This window comes from Strix uralensis, chromosome 3 (genome assembly GCF_047716275.1).
Source record: "Strix uralensis isolate ZFMK-TIS-50842 chromosome 3, bStrUra1, whole genome shotgun sequence".
NCBI lineage: Eukaryota > Metazoa > Chordata > Aves > Strigiformes > Strigidae > Strix > Strix uralensis.
Genome location: NC_133974.1, coordinates 129,372,762 through 129,397,810, shown reverse-complemented (window position 1 = coordinate 129,397,810; position 25,049 = coordinate 129,372,762). Strand labels below are relative to the sequence as shown.

The 25,049-nt window shown below is 45.2% G+C and overlaps 1 protein-coding gene and 1 long non-coding RNA gene across 2 annotated transcripts in view; one reads left to right on the top strand and one right to left on the bottom strand.

The window, feature by feature from the left end:
* Positions 1-592: 592 nt before the first annotated feature.
* On the bottom strand, positions 593-2,216 carry LOC141941932 (uncharacterized). Its single transcript, XR_012628475.1, has 3 exons — positions 2,083-2,216; positions 1,184-1,326; positions 593-790 (listed from the first exon to the last, which is right to left on the bottom strand). It is a non-coding gene; the product is annotated as an uncharacterized LOC141941932 (long non-coding RNA).
* A 218-nt stretch (positions 2,217-2,434) lies between these two features.
* The window catches only part of ISM1 (isthmin 1), a 41,326-nt gene continuing 18,711 nt past the window's right edge, over positions 2,435-25,049 (top strand). The window contains exons 1-2 of the mRNA XM_074864911.1: positions 2,435-2,566; positions 24,502-24,738. Coding sequence (XP_074721012.1) covers positions 2,438-2,566; positions 24,502-24,738 — 366 coding nt within the window. The 5' untranslated portion in view covers positions 2,435-2,437. The remainder of the gene's footprint in view (positions 2,567-24,501; positions 24,739-25,049) is intronic.

Below are 25,049 nucleotides of genomic sequence, written 5' to 3'. Positions count from 1 at the left end.
ACAGCAGTGCTAACATGGAACATGCTTGCGGATTAAAAACCCTTAAATCTGAAGGTTTCAGTTTTGTGGCTTTGGTCACATCTTTAACAATACTCCAGTGCAATTATTTTAACCATATTCCTGCCTGATGGTTAATCATTTACAGTAGTTATCCGTGGAAGGGAAACCTACCTGACTGGAAGGGTAGGAGACACCATTCCAACTCATTCGTGGCCACGGCCTTCAGATGCACCGAGACCTGCAAGAAGCCTCCCACGAGCTCCGACTCTCCTCATGCCCCAAATCCACCAGCCTCCCAGGTCAGGCACACCACGGGCAGAGGCCCTCACGACACGCCTCGGCTGGCACCATGTGCTGGAACCTCACCCCTACATCGCAGTAACCTTGCTGAGGACACTGGTCTCAGACTGAAAAAGTTAGGGATGGAGAACGCTTTTTCCCCCAATTTGCCCATTTAGCCGTTTTGATGCCAGTTCAGCCTCCCAGCTGTCACTCTCGCACAGGCCCTGATTGCTTATATCCTCATTTTTACACATAACACTCCCAGTTGTGGACAAACGAGGACAAAGATTCCCAAACTCCCATTTTTTGTTAGGTGACTTTATTGATGTTTCAAGTTTATTTGAGCTGGTTACACTGAGCTGCATCTTCAGCACTCAGAAAGAGGTTGGGCTCCATCAGACTGGATGCAAAGGGATGCAAAGGTACTGATTTACAGCAAGCGATAATCCATCCCTCATTTTCACCTATTTTCAAATTCATGTTGATTTTAAATTTAGGGGCCTCCCATCTGAGAAAGAAAGTTTTTTCCACTGTAGTGATGCAGTCAGCAACCAAGAGGAAGGGAAACAGCGAGGAGTGTAAAACCCCAGGAGCCCGCGTCCCCCCCGTGCCTCCTGGGGACGCAGGGACCAGCTGAAGGGGACACGGCACTTGAGCAGGGCTCGATCCCGGGCAGCCACGACGCAAGGTGCAGCCGTGAGCGGGACACGGGGTGCGGGTCCCCGCGGGAGGGTCCCCTGCCAAACCGGGGCTTGCGGAGGGGCAGGTCAGCACAAGGAGGAGGGGAGCGGGGAGGGGGGGTGATGCGAGGCTGCAGCAGGGAGCTGCTGAGAGGGGGAAGGAGAGGGGGGAGGACAGCAGGGGAGGGAGGCAGGGCGGTATAAAAGCATCCGACACGCACCTCTCCCGACACAGAGCGAAGGGGCCAGAAAGTTGGTGTGGAAGCAGCAGCAGCAGGAGCCGGGAGGAGAGGCAGCCGCTTGCAAACACGCACGCACGGTGGCAGGAGAGAGTGCGGAGCTGCCCCTGCCAGCCCTAGGGCCGCTGGAGAGGGAGAGAGGAGAGATGGAGCCAGGTATCCAGCTCCCAGCGAGGGCAGGCGGCTGAAGCTTTTTGCAGCCCTTCGCCAACCCGCCCCCCCCCCCAATTCCCCACGGCCGAGCCGGGGGGCTGAGAGGAAAAGGAGGAGGAAGAAGGGGGCTCGAGGGGGGTGAAGCAGTGATCTGCCCCTCTCCCCCCACGGGCAGCTCGCCGCCGCCCCGTCGAGGGCTGGGAGCCGGCGGGGGTGGCGGTGCGGCCCCGCTCCCTCAGCCCCGCTGCGAGGGGACGGGACGGGACCCGGCGGGGCGGGCGGGCCCGGGCGACGCCTCGACGGGCGTCGTGAGGGGAGGGGGGGAGCGGCGGGGCGGGCGAGGACACGGCGGAGGGGGGGGGAAGCTGGTCCAGGGGCCACCCCCATCCCCTCGCGAGGAGGGAGGCGATAGCCCCAAGCTCTCTCCTCCCCTCGGAGCGTCCCGGCTTCCCCGCCATGTGAGAGTCGTCCCCAGTCCCCCCCGCCTCTCTCTCCTTCCCTCCCTCCCTCCTCCCTCTCACTCGCACACACGCTCCCGGCTCCCCCCCGTCCTCGCAGCGTCTCCCCGTCGGCAGCCGAGCCGCGCTGCTCTCCGCCGGCCCGCGGCTCCCCGAGGCGGCGGGGGCTCGGCCCGCTCCCTCCCTCCCTCCCTCCGACGGCCCACGGTGACTCTGGGTTGCAGGGCTGCCCGCAGAGACGCCGCCGGTCCGCGGCTCCGTCGCGGCTACCTGCCGCCCCCCGCCGCAGCCGGGCAGCGCCGGGATTTTCGCCGCCGCCGCCGCCGCGTCCCGCCCCGACGTGGCTCCGCCGTGGTGTGGCGGCCCCCGCTGCTGCTGCTGCTGCTGCTGCCGCCGCTGCCCCGCGCCCGCCGCCCGCCCCGCCGACGCCGAGAGCGGCGCGGTCCCCGCCGCCCGTCCTGCGGCTGCCGCCACCGGCCCTGGGGCTGGGGCTGGGGCCGGGGCCGCTCCGGCGGCGGCGGCGGCCCCGGCGGCGGCGACGGCGGCCGCCGCGGCTCCTCCTCCTCCTCCGCCTCCTCCACGGCCGCCGCCGCCGCGGGGCCCTAAAGCCGCCCGGCTCAAGAGGATGGTGCGGCTGGCGGCCGAGCTGCTGCTGCTGCTGGGGCTCCTCCTGCTCACCCTGCACATCACCGTGCTGCGCGGCGGCGGCGAGCCCCACGCCCCCCCGGGCGCCGGCAACCACAGCCAGCGGCAGGTGAGTGCCGCCCCGCCTCCCCCCGTACCCCCCCATACCCCCCATCCGTCCACGCGTGAGCAGCGGGCTCCACCTGCCTCCCCTCGGGGCTGGATGGAGCCGGCGGCGTGCACCTGCCTCGGCCTCCCCCCCGCAGGCACTCACCCGCTCACCCACTTGCCTCGCGTGCCTTTTTGGGGTGTCTTCATGTCCGGTTCCCCCCCCCCCACCCCCCGCCTTGGTTTCACACGTTTTCGGGGGACGGAGGTGGGAAAAGGCAAAGCCGCACCCCACGTGTCGATGCCGCGTTGGAGGCGTCGAGGCGGCTCCCGGCGGGTGGCGGGTGGGTGGCAGCGGGCGACGACCGTCTCACCTGGGGTGCGGGGATGGGGCCAGGCAGGGACGCGGCGTGGCCCACCCAGGGCCACCCCTGTGAGGATGCAGTGTCCCCCAGGGCAGAGGGGACCACATGGGTGTATGGCGTTGGGAAATACGGGAACAAAATTCGTGGCTTTCCTTGGAAAGCATCAAGAGACAGGTGGAGATAGTCCTGAAATAGCCAAAAACCAGCATGATAGGACAGGGCTTTTGACCCAGCCAGTCCGTTCCAGTCTTATGATCCCATGAAACCCAACAGTGAATTATGTCCAGCACAAGTAAAGGACTTTTTTGTTCTGTTTCCTTATTTTTGCAGGTGGTTTTTTTTATTCAGTATCACATGTTGCCATTCATTTTAGTGGGTTGGAGACAGTGATAAAAGCTGCAAAACCATCAAAATCCCCACACTTATAAATCTGGTCGGTTGCACGTGCCCTGACCAACTTCTTTTCCTTGTATCCAAGTTTAAAAGAAAAATCAACCAGCAAATCGTGCAAAGAACTGACAAAAATGTATAATTATTACCACCATAAATTTACATAAACCCCTGTATCATCTCGGAAAGAATTGTAGCACCAGCAGAGCACATTTCTATAAAGCATGAGGAAAACTAAGGAGCGTGCAGGCTGTAAGGATCACTCTGTTTGCACGACATCCCCAGCTGGTGGTCCAGAAAGTGAAACCTCTAGCTACAGAAGGGTGCAGACTAGGTTCAAACCCAGATGTGCAGACTCAACATCCCAGTCACAAGCTGGAATCGGGTCCTCTTAACTCAGAAAACCTCCTGCTGAACTTGGTGGGAGTCCTGCTTGGGAGTGCTCGGCCGCGTGCTTTGGGTAAGGCCCCACAATGTTGTTTCTCTTTGAGCTGCAGTTTTATCACCGGCTTGACATTCCAGGATGTTTTTTTTAATATCTTCAAGATTTCTGGTAATAATGTTTATAAATGATGCTTTCTTTCCTCATGGGCACTTGAAATGCCTTTTAAAATGATGTTCCTTGGAAAAGTAAATTTGGAGAGGTTTTTTATGAGGTGTTTGCTATCATTAGAATAACCCTGAATTTGCCTTTTCTTGACAGGCTTGTAACATAATGAGGGAAACATCTGGGCAAGTGGGAACTCTGGGTGATGCCATTTCCCCGAGGAACTCTTTTTAGAGCACTATTGTAAGGTTAGGGTGAAACAAGAGGAAAATCATCTCCAGATAATTATCTTAGAGTATTATCATTGTAGTTAGCTGTCTTGTGAAAATCTGTTGATTGTTGAATTCAAGAATTTTTTCTGTCTGGTGAGTTTTTACAGATAACGAAACTCTGTGCCTTTAAGCATCATGATAGCTTTAGCAGTTCATATTTTCATCGTGTTTTGCCATTTGTAGAATTGAAATTTTTATATATTTCCCAACTGAATTGATTCTGCACTTATGTATTTGTGAGAGTGTGTCTGTACAAGACATTATGGGGGGGAAGTATATTGATTAGAGCAATCAGTTAAACAGATAGAAGTTGATCAATTTTTCGGTTTTACAACTTTCATGGGTTCCATCGCTAGCCGGAAAATACTGTAACCAGCTTTAGACAATTGTACTCCGACAGGCAGATGCTTCCATTCAGAGCATCGTAATATAGATCTCGATGGCACATTTGCACTGGGATCTTCAGATTTTGGGGTTTCTTGGGCTGTTACCGTGGCACGTAACAAAGTGAAATGCAAAATCCCAGTGCATTGCGTTCCCAGGTAAAGAATCAATGTGGAAAGCAAAGCTGCACAAACCCAGATTTGTTGGTTTAAGCAAATAGAAATCTCTGAGGTTGCTAGCGCTTATGCTGAAAAGAACCTTATTGGTTTTTTCTGTCTTGGTAGGTCTATAGAGAGAAGAGGTTGTGAGAAGTCATTAGGTCAGTGTTTCATTTGATGAAATTTCATTTGACAAAGTCTGTTGCGCACATTGTAGCAACTCCAGGAAGGAGCAATCTTTGCAGCAACCGTTTATAGATGTATTTTGATAAGGCAAATTTGTATAAAAACAAACTGGCTGTTACCAAATGCAGGGTATGGTATTTTAGGACTTAGGCCGTCTGTTCGCACAAATAAAGCGGTCAGAATTTGGTCCTGTGTGTCTGAAAGAAAATCTGAAGTGTTAGTCTTAGTTCCAAAAAAAAAACCCAACCCAAACTCCAAAAACTTAGCACATCCTTGAGCCTTTTTACATAAAATGGATTCAGGAGGGATCCTCGGTCATCTTAAAATATTGTTGGGAGATTTAAATAGTCTAAAATAGAGACTTGTGTGCATTTGAAGTCTGATTCGCTAAGGAAGAGCTTATCTTTCTCCCACCCCTTGGTCCTTCAGATGAAGGAAGGATTTTGGAGGTTTTCATTTCTTTTTGTCTTTCAATTATGTTAACCCCTGCAATTCATTAGACTGATAGATGAAATAAATCCAGAAAAAAACTTCAATCCTAAAATTAAACAAGTTACTTCTTCCTCCCTCTTATTTTTACTTTTGGTGCCCTTCCCTGTACTGTGCGTGTCTCTAGAGTTTCCCAGCTGTCTGGGATTGTGTTGTGCCGCTGTGACTGGCTGTAATGGAGCAGCAGGGAGAAGAAAATCCTGACGTGCTCTGCTGGTCCTCTTCGGGATGGGTGGGATACAGGCACAGGCTTCCTCGGTTCACTGCTGCAGAAACAGGCACTGGACCTCTGCATCGCTGCCGTTTCGCCCTGCTGTTCGAGTTGGTTTGTGGGAGCGTAAAATGGGAAAACCAGATTGGAGTTGTAAAATATCTCGCAGTTTTGAGAGCGAATCATCCTTTTATTTCTCAGTCAGGTTTTATTCTCTTCTTTCATCTCTACCAAAGAAAAAAAGGAGAAGTGGGGAGAGGGGGAGATTTTGTTTTTTCCTGGTGAGAGCTCTCACTTAATTAGCATCCAGAAACTATTGTGGAGTATATTTATGAAATAAGTAAGTACAAACTGTTGCTTCTGAATAAGAGCAAGTGTAGCTATATTAAGAGATGGAAGAATGCTGCTTGGGTATGTTTTTTATCTTTTTTCATAGTTCTAAATTGAAGGGAAGGCTTGAACATAAATTTTGAAAGACATTTGTAATACTTTACGATGCTCTAAAATCTGTGCTTTCGTTCTGAGAGAAAATATTTCATCGAGAAGTTTATTCCCATCACTTCTAATTTTTCCATAGCAGGCCTTGCACACCAAGAAAAACAGCGTTCCCACACCAAGAAAAATGACCTTGTAAAATGTAGTAACAGAGCCACCAACAATATATGCCATAGCACATGAAGTCAGATTCTCCACTGCGGTACTTGCAGCAGTGTTACATTAGCATGAAACTCAGTAGTTGTGCATAAAGCTGGAGCCATATAAGAGAACGTAATTTGAAAAGAAGCACAATGCCGTAAACAGCTTTTTACTTTTAATCTCCTTGCTCCTGTCCTTGCCCCCCTCCTCAATAAGCATGCAAGCAATTACAGCGCGTCAGAAATGTTCTCTGAGCCCTACCAGAAGAAACATACTGCTGCTTATAAGCGGTTGCACAAGAGTCGCTCTCCAAGCTGTGTGTGGAGTCCTTTACAGGGCTGAGCTTCTTAATTTCCTCCTCGGATCCACATCTCAACACGATGAGAAGTTCAGAAATGATGTGCTGCCTGTTTACCTTTGCTGGGGTGCGTTTCAGTCTTCTTAAGGTTTGTGCGTTCCTGTTGCCCCTTGTACCGCGTTCAGGCAAATTGCAAAATCATCTCCAGTCAGATACAGTGGCATACTTCAGCTTTCTCAGTTTAAGTAGGACTCAAGCTGTTTACTTTGGGAGAGTTTTAGATGGAGTTTTTTAAAGCCTGTTTGAGCTCTGGAGCTGTATGTTTGGTTAGTTCTAATAGGAAATTGATCATCTAAATCATCTCTGAAAAACTGTCAATTCAATGTTTTGCATTCACGTTTTCCAGGCTGTCTTTAGCCTATATAAGATGCCAATAAGCGGATGTACATCGTATATTTAATATGAGCACTGAATCCTTCTCTGCCTTAAGAACAGTTCGTACATTACACAATTTGAGTAATAACTTTCAGAGCAGGTGGCTCGTGAATGAAACAGGCTGATTCTCTGAAAACCGAAATCTGTTTCGGTGAGGTTGTTACTCATCACAGAGGTTGCTGTTTCGTGCTTTTTGACAGTGATAGTAAAACCTGCCTGTTCTCAGCAGGCTTTGCTGTGTAGGTTCTTAGCTAAAGCTCGCCCTTACCATTAGCATATGTTCTTCCAGTTATGCACTAAGCTTTACGAATGACTTAGACCATGTGCAGTTCATTCTCTCGTCTCCCAAAGGGGGAGAATTATGTGTGCTCTTTAGTGGTTTTGCTAGTGGGCTGTGGCTTGTTCCAGGATCTAGGGGGAAGGAAGGGTGATTAGCTTTACGTGTGCTGCTGCCGCATGCATGGAAGCAAAGGATAAAATGGGAAACAATGGTGAAGGAGTGAGGCTGCTGCTCTGAGCAGAGGACAATTTGCTGTTGTCTGTTGCTACCAGGAGAGATTCTTCCACCTTACAAACCTGACTTCAGGAAAACCCCAGAAAGTATTAATTAAGCTTCTCTTCATACCTCTCACTTTAACTCATTTCCTAGCAAACTAAAGCATCCCTGGTGGAAAAGAGCTACCACACCTTCAGGGTAGGACGTGGCAAGATTTTTAGTGGCTAAGACTACTGCAGGGATCCAGGAATATCCTATTTAGTTATGGCTGCAAGGAGCAATGTTAGGCAGGTAGGAATGTAACTTCCTGCATCAGATTTGACGAAGATGTTTGGATGAGGCACATTTTGCTGAACTTATCTTCAGCTCAACAGCTAACAATTACTCTGCTGCTCATCTTGGATCATTGCAGATGAACACCTGGCGTTAAATCACAGGGTGCCTCTCAATTTTGTCTCTCTAACTGTAGCTCAGAGAAGTTTTTTCCTAGTGCTTTATACAGAAGAATCTATTGGAGTTCTTTATTTCTATTTTGTGCAAGATTTAGGATAATTTTCCAGCTCTTTATAGTACTGGGGTATTTGTATGAGAAAAGCAGAGTGTATGTAGTTCTAAATTCAGTCATCACGGTGTGTTTATGTCCATTCCCATGGGCCTGGGAGCCAGACACAAACCACAGTGACTACTGCAGGGCAGAAGTCCCAGAGACATTCCTGCTTTTGCCTTTCTCTTCTCTCAGTCCATCCTTACCTGTGCTCCAAGGCTGTGTGTGGGGGGAGTGTGGTTAAAGGGAAGCCTGCTAGCAGGGGTTTCTGAGCCCTACGGCGGTCGAACGGCTGACTCATGGTAGTGAAAGGACTGGTAGGTTTGAGTCTAGTTCCTGGGAAGGTCTAGAGCTGTCATGATCATGCTTGGTGACAATGAATGTGGAGAGGCAAGGTCTGGGTGCATAGAGATCCTGGGAGGAGCTGGGTTGGTACTTTTTGTGTTGGTTCATCTAACTTGGACAATCAGCACTAGTTCTGGAGTAGATTTTATTTCGTAGTCTTCATTACAGAATCACAGAATCACAGAATCACCTAGGTTGGCAAGGACCTTGAAGATCATCTAGTCCAACCATTAACATAACATTGACATTTCTCAACTCCACCAGATCCCTCAGCACTCTGGGTCAACCCGACTCTTAAACACCTCCAGGGATGGGGACTCCACCACTGCCCTGGGCAGCCCATTCCAACGCCCAACAACCCCTTCGGGAAAGAAATACTTCCTAAGAGCCAGTCTAACCCTGCCCTGGTGCAACTTGAGGCCATTCCCTCTTGTTCTATCGCTTGTTCCTTGGTTCAAGAGACTCATCCCCAGCTCTCTGCACCCTCCTTTCAGGGAGTTGTAGAGGGTGATGAGGTCTCCCCTCAGCCTCTTCTTCTCCAGACTAAACCCCCCCAGTTCCCTTGGCCGCTCCTTGTACGACATGTGCTCCAGACCCTTCACCAGCTTTGTTGCCCTTCTCTGGACACGCTCGAGTCATTCGATGTCAAGTAATTCAATGTAATTCAATTTCATTGATCATGTAGAGAAGTTTGTTGTATGGAGGAAGAACACAGCTGGTCCGTCACAGCTGTAACAGCAATATAACAGCGGTACAACCACACCGCTATTGACCCCTCGCTGTTGTCTGCTTGGCACAAAAACCTCTCATTCGCTCCTCCAGCTCCGGTTGTCAGCCCTTAGATTCAGTCACATTTCCCTGCTCTGTCCTTTCATAACGCCAGTGTCCACAAAAACAGGACGCCTTGAATTGAATCTCTGCTGTTGGTTTTTATGGCCCCAACAATTTCGTCATCATTTTACTGTCTGGAGCTGGTCAACTGTGTACTCCCTTGTGATTTTTAGCATACATGTTATGGCCTGCTAATAGGTAACCGAGCCCTAGTACTTAAAGCTTCAGCATACTAAGGTTTTCGACACCTTGCTCTGCTGTGGAATTCTTTTGCTGAGGAGACATCTGTTTAACCAATCCAGGTTGCATTAAATGTAAATTGGGAACCATGTTTTGAATTCAGCAGTTGTTCTTTTGTCTCTACTCCTATCTACTGTATCTGTATATTAATAATCAATACCTTAGTGTTCCAAAATGGTGGAAAACATCTTCAAAGAAAACAAGGAACAATGAAAGAAGTATTGATTAGGTGAAAACTCTGGCCGTGTGTTGCAGCATCTGAAAACTTTACAGAAAGTGCAGAAGACAGTAGTATAGATAGTGATGCAGACTATGCTATCTTTGCCTGCCGACCTAATACATACATGTACTAGTCACGTTTGAAAAGTTTTCTAAAACAATCTGTGACAGAGATAGACGAGACTTCTGAAAACTCAGTCATCACTGTGTATTCCAGTAGGGAGGAAAGATTGGTTTGAAAGTTGCTTCGTTTTTTAAGATGCATGGATTTGTATATATTCATGCTTCAGAATTTTTCTCTTTTTTTTTTTTCCCTTCACTATGTAAAAGTGCACAGAATGCAAGCAATAGTAGGGAATTATTTTGCTGTACTTTTCCTATGCTTACATTCTTCTGGTCATCATTTTAAAATCTTGAAATGCACTCATATTTCAAATATATAAGCAGACAATGTAGATGTTTCCTTACACAAACATAAACTAAAAAATTGAAGCAATGTAGCTTTTCTTTGTGCTTACATCCTGAAAGTGTAGCATTAGGCAAGATATAGCAGCTTTGACAGGTTTAACTGTCAGAGTTGGTGGGTTTCTGCTCTTCTGTCTGTTTTGCCAGTCTTGCAAACAAATGTGGTAGTGCCCAGTTATGCCTCATTTGTTCTGTTCACATGTTGTTTAGTGCTTGTTTGGTCTTTTTGTTAAGATTCTTATCTTGCTGTCTGCTTTAAGACTACACTATTTAAAAGCTCTTTGAATTGACTGAATACTGTTCTCCACAAAAGATGACTCTCTTAAAGCATTATTTTTCAGTGGTAGCAGAGCTAGGTCACTGACACGTTTTATTTTTTATTTTATTTTTTAAATCTCAACCCAAGCTCTTTGAGGTTGAGATTCCGTTGTTGTGGTGTTGCTTGTGTACAATGTGTAGCATGACAGGGCTCCAGGCCTGAATGGAGGCTGAAAGCACTGTCACAAATGAATAATGAAGTGATAACTTAGTGCAGAAAAACACAAAGTGCTTTAGTAAGTTGCAAAAGGAAGCATTAAATGATGCAGAGGTTACTGTTGCACTTTAATACCATTGTGCCTCCAGGATAGCAATTTTACAAGTTTTCAAGACAGAAAATGCCAGGCTAAATTCATAGTCCAAAGCATAGAGATGAATAACATTTCCAAGAAACAGAGTAGTGAGCTCATTGATACATCAGTAAGAGCAGAATGTTTCCAGTGTTGGTATTTTCATGTACTTTCGATTTGAAATACCAGAAAAAGAAAGAAAACAAAGTAAAATGTAACTTATTATTGTAATAAGTGATGGCTTGCCACAGCGGTCAGTTGTGTGGCTGTATAATACTTGGTCAGAGGAGCTGGTGTGGGCGGTACTGGTAAGCAGTTCCTTTATCCTTTTGCCCTTGTTTTTCAGTGCTTGGAGAACTCATAGCATTGGGTCATATTTTTTTATTCCTCCCTTTTAGCAGTCAGCAGGATGAAAGCAGGCCTGGAGTTGTTCACCTCTAAGCTCTTGTAGAGTGATGGCTCTCTGGGCGCTTTTAATGATACAGAGGTGCTCAGAAAGACGAGAGCGGAAGATCAGAGATGAAATATTTCTCTCGACACTCTTGGTGGAGTCAGGCCATGCTGAAAGGCAGAAGTTCAAACGTACCTTGGCTTTTATGCGTCCATGCTAGACCTACATTCTCGGTGTGTTTAAATTGACCTTGCTTCACCGACTTTCACGGAGCAAGACGAGTCAATGACTTGTGTCGGCTGCAGACCCAGCCAAAGTTCCTCTTGGATTTGAATCTTTCACAGCTCAGTTTTTCTACAGAACTGATATGCATGTCACACACATAACCTGGACCTCCATCCATGAAGACAAGCTGAGCTTTTGCGGGTGGCTTTCTTCAGATTGCATGGATTCATTGCCACCTTTTATGTTTCGCTGTTAGCTTCATACGCACTGAAAAATCCTGGACTGTTTTGTTCCACAGGAGCTCTTCTTCCTTGGGAAGATTAAAATTTCCTCTTTGTCTGCATGACTGTTGAGATCAGTACTTGTGACAATACCATGATGTGTACATGCAACCACCCAAAAAATGTGCCCGACCTTCTTCTGCCACTGTTTACAGGACCGCTCTTAAAAAAGTGAATTCCTCCCTTTCAAAGGAACTGAGTCAGTGTTGTCCATGGGCCAGGTGTAAGCTTCCTTCAGGCATCTCGCCTTTGCATTCCCATTGAGTTGGGCATTCAGGTGTTGAACAATTGAACCACTTTTTCTGGTACGTGCCCGGGAAGGCTGAGTAGGAGGTGAGGTCCTTGCACCAGAAGAACTGTTGTAGGCTGCGATGGAAAGAGGAGGTGACTGACAGCAGAGCATACTGTAACGGAAAGAGCAGCGAAGACAACCTAGCAATCAGACGGCTATTTTTTGAAGCTAGTGCTTCAAAAATTAGTCACATAGCTTTGGTACCTTTCTTGCCTTAGAAGTAACTCAGCAGCAGCAGATTTTCCCATGAGGAAACCATAATTACTCCACTGGAACCAGCTGCTGAAGATTACTGTAGGTGTACCAAAACATAATTGTGCTTGGTTTTATCTGCCACATATGTCAGTGCAGGATTTTAAAATCAGTATGGATTTGATCTAGGTGTAACATTAGTCATCAGATATTTACTAATGTCTGTTTGCACAAGTTACTCAAAGAAACAAAAAGGACTAATAGTTTAAATAGTTTAAAACAAAAACTTCTCACGGTATTGACATATAATTTATTTTTTAAAAAAATGCCATAGCTAACTAGCATGGATTCTGTAACACCCCCATATACTCACCTCCTACATCATATGAGTTGCTTATACACTATTTAATTTCATGGCAAGAAATTATTTAGCATCTATTTAGCAACACAACAGCAATAAAACTGTCCCTGTCTTTAATGCCTTACAGATACAACTGTCATGTGAAAGTGTCTCTTGAAATTACCTCAGTGATCAGACTGGAGTTGTTTAAGATGCAGTCTATATATTGGCATTTTGTGCCGCTGATTTTAAGATTGTCTGGACTGAAGAAGTCTGTAAAGGTTCACTGCACAGAGCAGGCTATAACAAAGCAGTTAATGATTCTTGTGACATGAATGCTGCCATTTCGGTTTATTTGAATGACACTGGCATTCCGTCTTAAATATATCACTTTTTATTAGTTGGGGGTTTTTTTTGAAACCAACTAGATATTAGGCATGGGTATGCATCTTAGCTAAACTATAACCTAGCCAGCCCGTGCCTTTTGCCCTGCAGAGTGCCCGGAGTTTTTCAAAACACGTAACCACAGTGATATTTTTATAAAGGAATGTTCACCTCATGGGATTTTTTTAAGGTGTTCTATTTTTTTTTCCAAGTTACAGCTTCGCTTTATTGTACATGATGTCCAATAAAAAAGATATATGTCTGTGATTGGACTTCGAAAAAGGGCCATGGTGCCTATTCCATTTAAAGGGAATGAAGTCAAGCAGTAAATTTGCTGGTCGCCCTTTTCATATTGACTGTATCTCGGCCAGCAGTTGGTCTTTGATGTTGTAACAATAGAGCAAAGGCAGAGGAGGAGGAGGATTAGGACCTCCATAATATAAAAACAAGCCTGCATTCATCATGATTTTTATAGAGCGCAGTCCCTGTCTATTGGAGGTTTGCAGTGTAGACTCAGTGGTCTGCAGCAGAGTGCAACAATCTTAACGTTTGCAGGTGGTTTACAAATCATCCATCATTACTACTACCATCTCTTCTTAATTCAGACTTTGTTTAGGCATTCAGCATTTAACATTTTCTACCTTCTTATTCCTACAGTAAGAAAACAGATGAGGATAGAGCTTCTGGAGTATCATTTTCCTTTACAGGGATTGATTGTCGCGTTATTTATGAAAGGCTTGTTGCAGCTGCCCAACAGAGTATCTATTCCTCATCTTGTGCTTTAGAGTGCAAGCTTTTATTAGGAAAGAATAGAGGGGTTGATACATATATGTCTAACATTTGTGAAAATATCTATCAAAAGAGAACCTGGGGCAGCCACACTGTGCCTGTGTCTTCAGGCGTACTGGAACAATAGTGCCAAAGGTTTCAAATGAACTATTTAGCCTGATAGATATTTAGCCTGGAGCTTTTGATATGCATTTAAATGGCAGCAGCGCTAACTCTTGATCAAAGGGTCGTCCATTTCGTGAAAATGTGTAAGGTACCAAGTTGCACTAAGTGCTGGTGGGAGTAAATGGGCTTTGAATTGTGAGCAGAGCTTGGAAAGAGCTGAGTAATCTGTAACACAGTGCTGTAGCCACGTGTGTAACGTAGCAGATGTGGAAGGCAGGATGAACAGAGCGTTCCCAGGGACGCGATGATGTGATGATCCACTGCAAGTGGATCTGTATCGGAAGCCCAAAGGCAGCTCTTAGAAAACCTCTGGGGATGCACCAGGTTAAATTGCTTTACTGCACCCAATTCCAGTGGCTCTTGCTTAAGGCATGATCCTAAAGTGTCCCGACAAGGCAGAACACCTGGAAGCTTCTCTACCAGACTCCGAAGACACCTGACCCAAAGAAGTGAAGCGACGAGGGGGGTGGGGGGGAAGATGCCAATCTGTTGTGTGATTGACAGTTCAGGACTTGATTTAGGATTGGATCCTGTGCCTTCTAGGTGTTCAGACTAGACCTGTGAGTCCAGACTCATGAGCAAGTCACTGCTTGCCAGTTGAACTGTTAGCCAGTAGCTCCTTAGATGTCTTATCCCACCTTCATCCCACAACAAAATACGAGGTGATTTTATATTTATCAGTAAGTCAACGCTGAGCAAACAAACCCTGCCCAGGGCTCTCCCACCCAGGGTGGCTGCATTCTGTCCTTGGACAAAGCACTCCACGGTGTCGGTGGTCACCAAACGCACAGCTCTTCAGTGAGGAATCTGTTCTTTTATTTAACATCTACCATGATGGCCATTAAAAAGGCAACATCTGGTGCAGAAAATGCACACATGCTATTTCTGTGCTCTGCTGTATGTCTCCTTCATCAGGCCCAGAGACAGCAGTGTCTTAGCGCTCTCTGCTTTCCCCAGTATGCTGGCTGATGAAAGCCAACTACAGTGAGGCTTAGCCAGTATAAGGTGGGAGTTCTGGCTAGTTAGAGGCATCACCTAGTGTTTAAAAGAGTTTGCCACTGAGGGACCGATAGCTCTGGAAAAAGCTGCTGAAATCCTTCAGTGGCAGTGAATTTGATTCCTGCTCTTCTTTGATGTAGCATTCATGGCTTTCTGAATAAAGTCAATCAGAGCTGCCTTCCTCACCTACCCATTCCTCTTTCTTCTTCTCCTCTGTCTCTCCTAAGAGGATGATTATTTTAGTGTTCTTAGGAATATAGCTATGGCAGTCTTAACATCAAAATAAAATTAACTAATTATTTGCAGAACATCAGAGTAAGGGCCAGATTAATACCACCTCCCTGATTTTTTTTTCTTTATCCCATTTAAGTCTTCCCACAATAAAATACAAGAGGAGTTTGCAGCTGAAATGGTGTGAAGACTAAATGGGGGGAAGAGAGCTGTATATGCCAATTCTCCAATACTCACTGCTGCCATTGATAAAAGGAGCCACAATTACATTGCAATCTGGTTATAAACCCCGTAATACTCCCATGACAATTATTGCAGTTTACTTGTAAGAGCCGATTGAGGAGAAAAGATGTATATTTATCTCTTTAGCACAGTTAAGTAGCTGGAAGTGAGTTCTGTGCCACAGCCTACCAGGAAATGCTCTTCCAACCTGCTCTGCTCCGTATACACTTTGGAGTCTTCTCTGTACAGCAGCAGCAATCCCTCCCTGGGATCTGGTCTATCAGCTAGGGTCCCATCTCTCTTCCTCAACAGAGGAGGTCAGGATATCTCAAACCTGAACTGCTTATCTTTCCTCTTCTACCTTGCTGCTGCGCCTGGCTGCTGGGACTAATCTAAAGATGCATTTGGCCTGCTCCATACAGTTTATTGTCAGTGGCGTCTGGGTGGCTTCGGGCACATGCTAAGATTATAACAAGTTTGAAAAATAAAACCATTTATCCTAAAAATAGCTCAGAACTAAGTGGTGATCATGGGGCGGAGGGGAGACAGAAATGAAGATATTTTCTTTTCACGTAAGTGTCAGATTCAAAAGCATCTGCCTTGTTCAGTGCATGTATGGTATTCATTTCCTGTCTGCAGTCGATCGGAATGCCCCCCGAGTCGTTTGAAATTGAAAATCGAGTCATGCTTCTTTAATCAGCTCTAGGAAATAGCCCCCCTCCCTTACTGTTCTAAGAAAATTTATATATACATGCATAGAATTCATAATACAAAAAGCCCACGCTTCTCTCCAGGGCAAATCTTTTCTCTCTCCCCTCTTAAACAGAGAAGGGTCTTCACATTGTCTTGTCACGGTGAACTGTCTATCTACTCGCTTGCTCTTCTTCCCCGTAGTGTCACTGGAGGGAGGCCTTTCTCTTGTGTATGTGCTTCCTCTCGTTTCTCTCTCTTGTTCTGTCATTAGGGCAGTTCACGGAGATGTAGAGAGAGGGCATAATGTCCACTGCTGATGGCTCGATACGAAAATAAGACAGTTCTTGCACTGCGTGTACAGATGCCATTTATACTAATGACTTCCAGTTGCTCGAGTACCAGTCTCCAAACTTTTCTAAATGGAGAGGGTAACACAGTACACTCGGGCTTGAAAGAATACTTCGCTGCAGGAGCGGAGGTGCGTGGTCCTGAGGCAGCCGCTCAGATTTCTGCTGCTGTTTTGCTGTAAACTCCTGGGTGTAGTAACAACCCCTTCCAGGGAGTGTTGTGAGGCATATAGGTGGTGCGCAGATATTGAATGTAAACAACCACTGCCTTTCCTCTGCCTTCACCCTCTAACTTCCATCAAAAGAAAAACGAGTATTGGTGGGGAGGGCAGCTAAGGGAGGGTCAAGTAAGTGATCTCGCAGTGATTCGATGGTGTGCATGTTTTGAGCATCAAGACTCAAGTGATTTGCCTTCTTTCAGGCACAGAAGTAGCATTGCCAGAAGCACAGGAAACATCATGTTTTTGGAATATAACACTTGTCTGCTTTCTTGCTTTCCCGTTATTAGCTTTTGCTTATGTGATGAAGTCATCATGTAACTTTTAGTCCACAGGGACTAAACACTTTCTAGTCTCTAAAAACATCTGCCAGCTAACACAGCCAGAGTCATAGACACTTTTGAAAGCATAGGGTGGATATTCAGTGGCATATGAGAGGGAGACACAGAGGCTGGGAATAGCTGTTTCTTGGAAACTAACAGCTGAAGGCAACTTTGGAAATTGAAAAGGTTTCAAGTAAGGTTACTCTGTTGGCTAGGGAGAGATGAAAACTTCGTTTATTAAAGCCGGTTCACCTAGTGAAATCCTAGCCATAGTGATTTAGTGGAATAAACTTGCAAAAGGACCTAGTTTAAAACCCATGAAAATAATTTCAGATGTATGGTTGTTCTCTTTCGTTTACACTGACTTTGTGTGTGCTGGCCTGCAAAGCCTGACCAAAAAGTTGTGTACAAAAAGCATTAATATTCTGGATTTCCTTTGCTTTTGCGGTTTTGATCGCAGCTTAAGGCAGATTTTCCCATTCTGTTGGAACCTGATGTCTAAATTATGATGCAGGTTTCAAATGATGGGTGAGCTTAGGCTCGTTCAATTAAATTTAGCCATGGTATAAATGGATTCTATTTAAAGCTTTATTATACTACTGATTTTATGCAACTATTCAATAAAGCTTAAAAAGAACTGCAGAGAATTTGCATTTTGGCACCGCAGGTTATTGGAGTGGAATAGTTGGGCTACTCTTCAGTTGTACGTTTGCCTGTTCAACCACTAAATCAATGCGTCCTGTATGAGGAGCTCCAGCCAGGCAGTGATTGCAGGGAAGATCTTTGGAGTCGTGAAGAACGATTAAATGTTTACCACCAGCTTAGGCAACTGAGAATATCTTTTAACTACAAGCAAAACTCGGCACTGAACATCTGTCAAAGCCCTACACGATTTTAATTCTGTGCACTTGGCCGTCCCATGGATGGCTGAGTATCTGCTGAAGAACAAAGCACCAGTGTGTACTATGTTAGAAAATTTGCTAAAGGGCCTCTGTTTTTTCCAGCAGACATTGAGCTGTAATCACCACCAAGTCCTTTTTATTATCAAAGTGTTTATACAAACTGGCAGTTCTTCACCTCGAAGCTGAACCATACTGTTTGTATTTTCCAGTTGAAGGAAAAGATGAAATACAAGCAAACAACAGAGCATAAAAAAATAGCTGTGCTGTGAAGTGTGTGTCCACAACATGTAGCAAAAGATTGTCAGATCTGAGTATAATATGGTTGGTTTTCTCCTTGAGCTCTGAGGAAAAATTATTGTCTGCCAGAGCAGTTCAGATGTAGACCCACTGTTTACTAATGGTGTGGAAGAGACAGGGAGCTTGGTGAGAGAAATTCCCAACCAGAGGCTGAACGAAGGATGGACCAAAGCTCAACGACTGCAAGTGAATAAACAGGCTCAGTGCGGGAGGAGTGGCAGTAGGGATGCTCTGGCACTTGGGATGTATCGGTTCAGGTGGTTCAGCAAGGCAACAGTCTTTTCCTCCGCTGCAGAGGGTCCTGTCGTAGTGTTGGCCATGTGCCTCAAAAGAGTGGTCTGGGACTTACTAGCCCTTAGATGTGAAGGGGGCCTCAGCACTACCGCCCTGGGATCTCCGCAGTCGTAACTCCTGGCTACGTCTTCAGTACTCAAGATTTTCTGTGTAGGTGTGAGGGCTAGAAGTTTTTAGTGTAAAACCCCTAAAATTCCAAGGCTGTGATTCTGAGATAAACACGCCCTGGTGCTTTGAGATTCTGCTTCTGAGAGCTATTTCAGCATGCGGGAGAAGACGAGCTGTGGCGGGCTGGGTAGACACTTGGGCATCCCAAGCACCTCGCTGCCGAACTGCTGCCACTGGCACCCAACATTTGCGCTGTCGGCAGAAGACCTCTGCTCCAACAGTGACTGCAGATCGGCATGTCTGCTCTGAATTTCTGCTGTCCTGATGGCAGTAGTATTTGCGATTCCATCCTATTCTCCACAGAAACAAAATCACTTCAAGAGCCGTACGGCCCCTGAAGCTACCGTGTCCCATAGCAGTGCCCTGGGGGATGACTGGGTTTGGTCTTTGCGTAGCCGCTTGGTCACACATGCAGATGTGCTGCAAGTCAGAAAGAACTGGATACAATGTCATTTTACTAGTTTTGCCAGACTAAATAGAGAACTATTAAAAAATGCACCCTGATAAACAGAACTCTTTTTTTAAATTGTTATTAATTTTTATTATCAACTGTAATCAGTGATTCATCTTCTATTTACACAATGTTTAAAGCAGATGCTAGATTTTGGAGCCCCTTAGTGAAAACAATTGTGTACACGCAAGCCAATGTAGTCTGTTTTAAATTATTTATGAACAGGGATTATCTAAAACGTGCTATTGATTGTTGCAACAATTAATTTGTGCGGCTTTCTAAAGATAGTAAGTAAGGCCTTTCACTTCATTGATATATGTGAACATGAAGGGCGAGTGCATTTTAAGAAAAAATGGGAGTGTCTCAGCAGTTGATGTGACACCCCTGTGGTCTGACTTCTTCCAGAGATACAAACCACCGGTGACTCCTTGGAGGGAACCAGAGCTGTGAGGCTCAGTAGCACCGCGTGCTTTCAGCTGGTCACACAGAAATTAAATAAGAACCCGAGTGATTTGCCTGTTAAATGAGAAATCCAGGACAGAGCCAAGAACAGAACAAATGTCTTCTGACTGCCTGGACTGTATGTGGCATTAATCATAAAAGAAATTTTTCTCCGTGTATCTCTGATAATGCTTTTCAGCTGTTAACTTCACTGTCTGCTTATCTAACGCTGTCCTCATACTTCTTCCTGCTAGGGCCTGTGCCGCTTATACTCATGATAGACAAAAAAATAAATAAAACTCAGGAATTAGATCACCCAGGTTCGTTACAGATCTTGGATCTGCAGAGGTGAAAGTCTCATGTAGTATCCCGGTGTGTTACTCAGCCTCCCCAGACCGGTTAATTTTAAAGTGATCATTTAGCACTAACCTGGAAACACACGACAGCCTTCAAAATCAAAACAATCTGTTTAGGCAGGTGGGAAATGAAACCAGTCCTAATGGCTGTAATGGTTTTCTGTGAAGGCCCCAGGCCTCATTTTGTCTCTGATAGCAATATAATCTTTTATAGCGTCTGTGAAGTTTCCTAATAAATAAACGTTCCTTGTTCCTGGTGGTTGAAGATGCTGTACAGGTGCATCATGAAAGTGCATTGACAGACTGTCGGTTTTCAATTCAAGACCTCTTGTCAAGATCATTTTACAAGATATTTCAAAGGAGTATACAAGAAATAAAAAAGCAATGTAGCTGCAGCAGGGATTTAGTAATAGATTCCCTTGCTGTCTGGGAGCTGTTAGGGATAAGCTGCATCAGTTTTCCCAAATTCTTTCAACTCCATCATTAGCAATGCTTGCAAATGTGCCCTTAGTTTGGCAAGTGGGGAGGGAGCGAAGGAAGGTAAGAAGTATGAAGGACAGAGAAAGAGCAGCTGCTCCAGAATATTTTCTGGAGCTCTGATCATTCCTCACTTATTCTCCGTCTTGGTTGTTTTTCCAGAACTGGAAACTAGTGGGATTAAAATAAGGAAGAGAGGAGGGAGATGAATTCCTCGCTTGGTAGAAATGCAGAGAAATTCCCTTTTTCCCTAGTTTGGTATTTTTACAAGTTCCCATTTCTGTTTAACTTCTCTGCGGGGAAGAGAAATGGTTCACTTCCCTGCAGCTAATGTCTAACGTGACAAGAGGGAGAAACAAAATAGGAAGGCAATGGAGGGAGTTAAAATACCCATTTGATTATTGAAAAGTTAAACTGCAGTATCAGGTAAGAAATTTTTCCTGCATGCAGGTTTGTTTCTTGGTGCCTTAAACCCTGCCATGGTGCAAGGCCCGCCTGGATCACCAACATTTAAAGTTATCCTCACAAAATCCCTGTGAGTTTCTCTTCTTCCTCGGTTTATAGATGACACATCGCCCTCCCTTTTTCAGTGATGGGTGTGGCAAGGTGTGTTATTCTGTAATACAGGCAGTATGGCAGATTCTCTCTCTCTAGGTTTTATTTTGTTGCCTTGTCACACAGCTGTGAATAATGTGTTCCTGTCCTTATATACTGTCCACACTCAGAACACTCAGAAATCCTAAGCTGTTTTTGTATTAGGAGCTTCTATAAATATCTGATCCCATGAGGCAGCAGAACTGTAGCTGACAGCAAGCATGAGTAACCCCTTAAAATCATCTTAATGGAAAGTTTAAAAGTTGTGGATAATCCTGTTAAATGAAGGAAAAAAAGCAATTTATCTTAAAATATTTAAAGCAGATGCATCATTTGGGTAAGGAACCAATGTGCCTGAATTAGAAATGTCATAGCTTCAAAGAAACTGAGTCAGTAGTTCAGAATGAAGTGACATAGCTTTTAAAGGAAGGCAAGCAACACTGCTTTCCCAAAAGCAATCGGAAATACAAATTGTGTACACCTAAAAATAAATAGTGTGAAGTATAAACATTTGAAATAATGTAGAAATAAGAAGAGTACACCCCCCCTGCAAAAAAAGGAATTAAATTTCATCTATTAGCTTTGGAACACAAACCCCGTTTTCTTCAGAAGGGATGCTGGCGTTGCAGGAAGGACACGCTTTTTCCTGCTATCCTGCTATCCTGCATCCTTCCATTGGCCTTGGAAGAGCCTTGGCCTGAGTTAATGCGGTAGAACAGAGTGAGCCCATAGTCTTCACTCCACATGCAGTTCAAGATCACTTTTTATTTATGGCAGCCTCTTTTATCTTTTTACCAGAAATACACATTTCTAATAATACTGCAAATCAGCTTAGACACTACACCAACAATTACCTACCTAAAAAATAGGCATTGTATTAGTTTTAGTAACTGGAAACAAATGGTCTTTCGCTCATGGTACTGTGAGCAGATGACTGAAATGATCGTGCATATTGAGTGTATCCGTTTGCTTACGTCGCGGTATGATGCAGAAGGCCCAAGGAGGCTTAGCGTGGGCTTGTCCTAGCCTGAGAGGGACTGCAAGAGAGAACAGTGCTTTTAGGCAAGGGGGACACTATTTAACCTGTGCCATTCCTGCCAGGACAGGTTGAAGACAAACTCCACGTCCCCCCGCAAAGTCTGAGCTCGCGACTGGCTGTCACTGCTGTTAGAAATGTGCAGCTCACGTTGAACCCCGTGGGGTCTTCTGGTCGTGTCCACCCCGAGCAAGCAGAGTGGTCCATCCACCTCGTCGCTGCAGCAGCCTTTGGAATAGGGCGGTTTTTGGGTCCCCCTCCGTGGTTCTTTGTAACGTTAAACAACCCCAACTCATTCAGTCTGTAATTAATGACAGTCCCTGCCCCAAGCAGCTTGGTAGTGGGCCCGATCAGCCTGATGTCATTACTTCACCATGACAATTTTCTAACTAACTCCATGTGATATTCCATCTGTCTGACACTATTAAAAACTTTTTATATAGCCCTCATTATTGTAGTTGCTGAGCTCCCCGCAAACATCACAGTGAGGAAGGGAAGTGCTGTTATCCCCACCGAGGCACAGACAGATCATGACCTGCCAAGATCACACAGCAAGTCTTATCAGAGAATTAAATGTAGGTCTCTAAAGTCCTTGGCCAGCTCTAGCTCTATGGTATGTTAATGTGGAGAATCGGGATGCTCCTGAAGTGGCAAGCAGATAGGGAAAGTATGAAACTGTGTGTGAGAATTTTATTATTTTTTAATAAAATATCACTTTATTTTTAATAAAGGTAAGATTATGGGCATGATACCCCAGAAAAAAGTAAAGTACCACTTTTTTTTTGGTTCCTGTCTGAAGTAATTTAATAACAGCACAATTACACCTTGTTGTTAGTCAGACCTAACTGAGAAGCCATTTAATCCTCATGCACCAAGAAGTTTGCAGTTAAATTCTGTTTGATAAGTGTTAAGTTAAAGCACTAGCAGATGGATAAGGAACCTAAAGCTAGCTAAGTGGCTCTCGATTTTTTTTCCCAGAGCTTGCTGCTGTGTGATTTGCTTTCTACTTCATATTGAATAAGGGGTGTGTTAATGGGTGACCCACCAAAGGCATCTGAAAGTCCTTCCTGGTCTTCAACAGAGAGGAACATTCTTGGTTTAGCCTTCAAGCAATGTAGACTGTCAGGAGCACATACATTTTTAGCACTGCACACATACACAAATTCAGAATGAACTTTGTGCATCTGTGCTGTAGATGGATGTAGAAAAGTACCCTTTTGGCCCTTTCAAAGTGTAACCATTCTGATCATGAAAATACCAAGACGTTAATTCTGCTGAATCTGATTTTGCTCTTTACAGATGCAGTGCAGCAAGAAGAGGAGAATCACCTTAGTGTTTGCTTGAGATGATTTCACTTAGTCCCAGATTAACTCTTAAATCTTGGTTTATTTAACTCACTGAATATTTTCCTGTAATGTGCACAGATTATAGTGTAAAATCTCTTCAAATGTCAATTCAGGACCTTCTAAGCAAATAAACACAAAATAAAAGAAAAGGCAATGGAACTGTTATCAATCTGAGAGCCTAACAAAAGGTATGCTAGCTTAATTTGAGCCAGGGGAGCTGGATGGAGATTGCGTTTAACCAGAAATGCTGGCAAAAATATGCTTCAGTAGAGCCAGAACCACATGTGGCCATTCCACTTTAATTGTGCTTGTTTTAAAAGATAGGTCTTTAACATTTACCCTCTCCATGCTTGCTGTCTCTTTATGAACTGAAAATAAAAGCTCCCCAGGCAGTCATACTAAGACCTCAAGCCTAAAATTTTTCAGCTGAGTCAAAAGCAAAACCTGTGCTGAATCTGCCCCATGCATTTTTTTTGTAGCTGTAAGAAGATTTGACTTCTCTGCTGGTTTTTTTTCCCTGAGTCCCCAGGCCAGTCCTAACCCAGGGAGCGAGTGTTTTGATACTGAATGTATCTCCTTGGTGAGGTCAAAGGCAGTGGCAGCAGTGCTACTGGTTCGAAGGCAGCCTGCTGTAATATACTACAAAACCCGAAAGTACGCTCAACAATAACAAAAGCATTAACCGCTGACCCACAACTTGGTGAAATTCAATCCCGCCATTAGGCAAACATGAAAATGAGATCCCAGAGGAAGGAAGGTTCAGATGTTCAAGACCAGAGGAATTGGGTGAGGAACACAGGCAACGAGATGGAAGCTGTTGCAAACTGAGGGGAGGGAGGAGGATGCCAGTTCAGCGGTAGGATCTTCTAATACCATAAATTTCAACATGCACTTAGCAGTCAGTGGTTTTGCTCTACTTTGGAACAAAGCAAACTAAATCAGTGTATAATAAACATACCTTTGACCATTTTAGGGACAAGTTTAATGTGCCATAATTCGATTTGCCGGGGGTTGCTTCAGAGCTTCATGCTTCCGGATTTGCTTTAAGTTGGATGCTTGTGTCAATGTGCAGGTGCTCACCGCGGGGCTGGAATGTTACAGGAACCTGGAAGAGCTGAGCACCCAAGTCTGACTCAGTTTTGTCTCGTGTCAGATGGTTACAGGTTTGCACCACTGGAACCAAGTATGGTCCAGTGATGCCAAACTCATGGGCACCCTCGAAAATACCAATCATAAATCCTGTGTGTTTCAGTACCTAGCCATGGGTCTGTGTAGGGCTTTCCATACGCACTCGGTGGCCACCATTGGCAGGAAGCTAGAGACGGGGCCGCTGGCAGGACTGCACGCTCTCAGTTGTTTTACAGTGCGTTGCTTTTTTCCCCAGAACACACTCGCTGCAGATGACCATTCACCTGAAGACAGCTTCACCCTGAACCCTGAGGACAGAAGAGAATACCCTGATCTCCAGGCTGCCCACCGGCCCTTCCCTAAGCAGCGATTCAGGCAGGAAAACGGACATACGTCTTTGCAAAGAGATGGACCCAGATCTTTTCTCCTGGATCTCCCAAACTTCCCTGACCTGTCAAAAGCAGATATCAATGGGCAGAATCCCAACATTCAGGTACAAATTTACGTTAACGTGTGATTTTTTTCTGAGCTGCACAAAATTATTTTACTGAACCAAGATGAGTTTCAGCCTGGCTTCCATGACATGCAGTCAGAACATCCTGTCTCTCTACTAATAGCACCAAGAGAGAATGAATATAATGTAATATAGTGCAATGTAATATTATATATATAAAAAATATATAATATATAAATATATATATATAAAAAATATGTAATATACTTTTTGTCTTAAGCGAATGCACAAGTTTCAATTTTTTTCTGAACTTTTCTTTGGATAGTGTTGATTGCATAAGTGTGGGTATC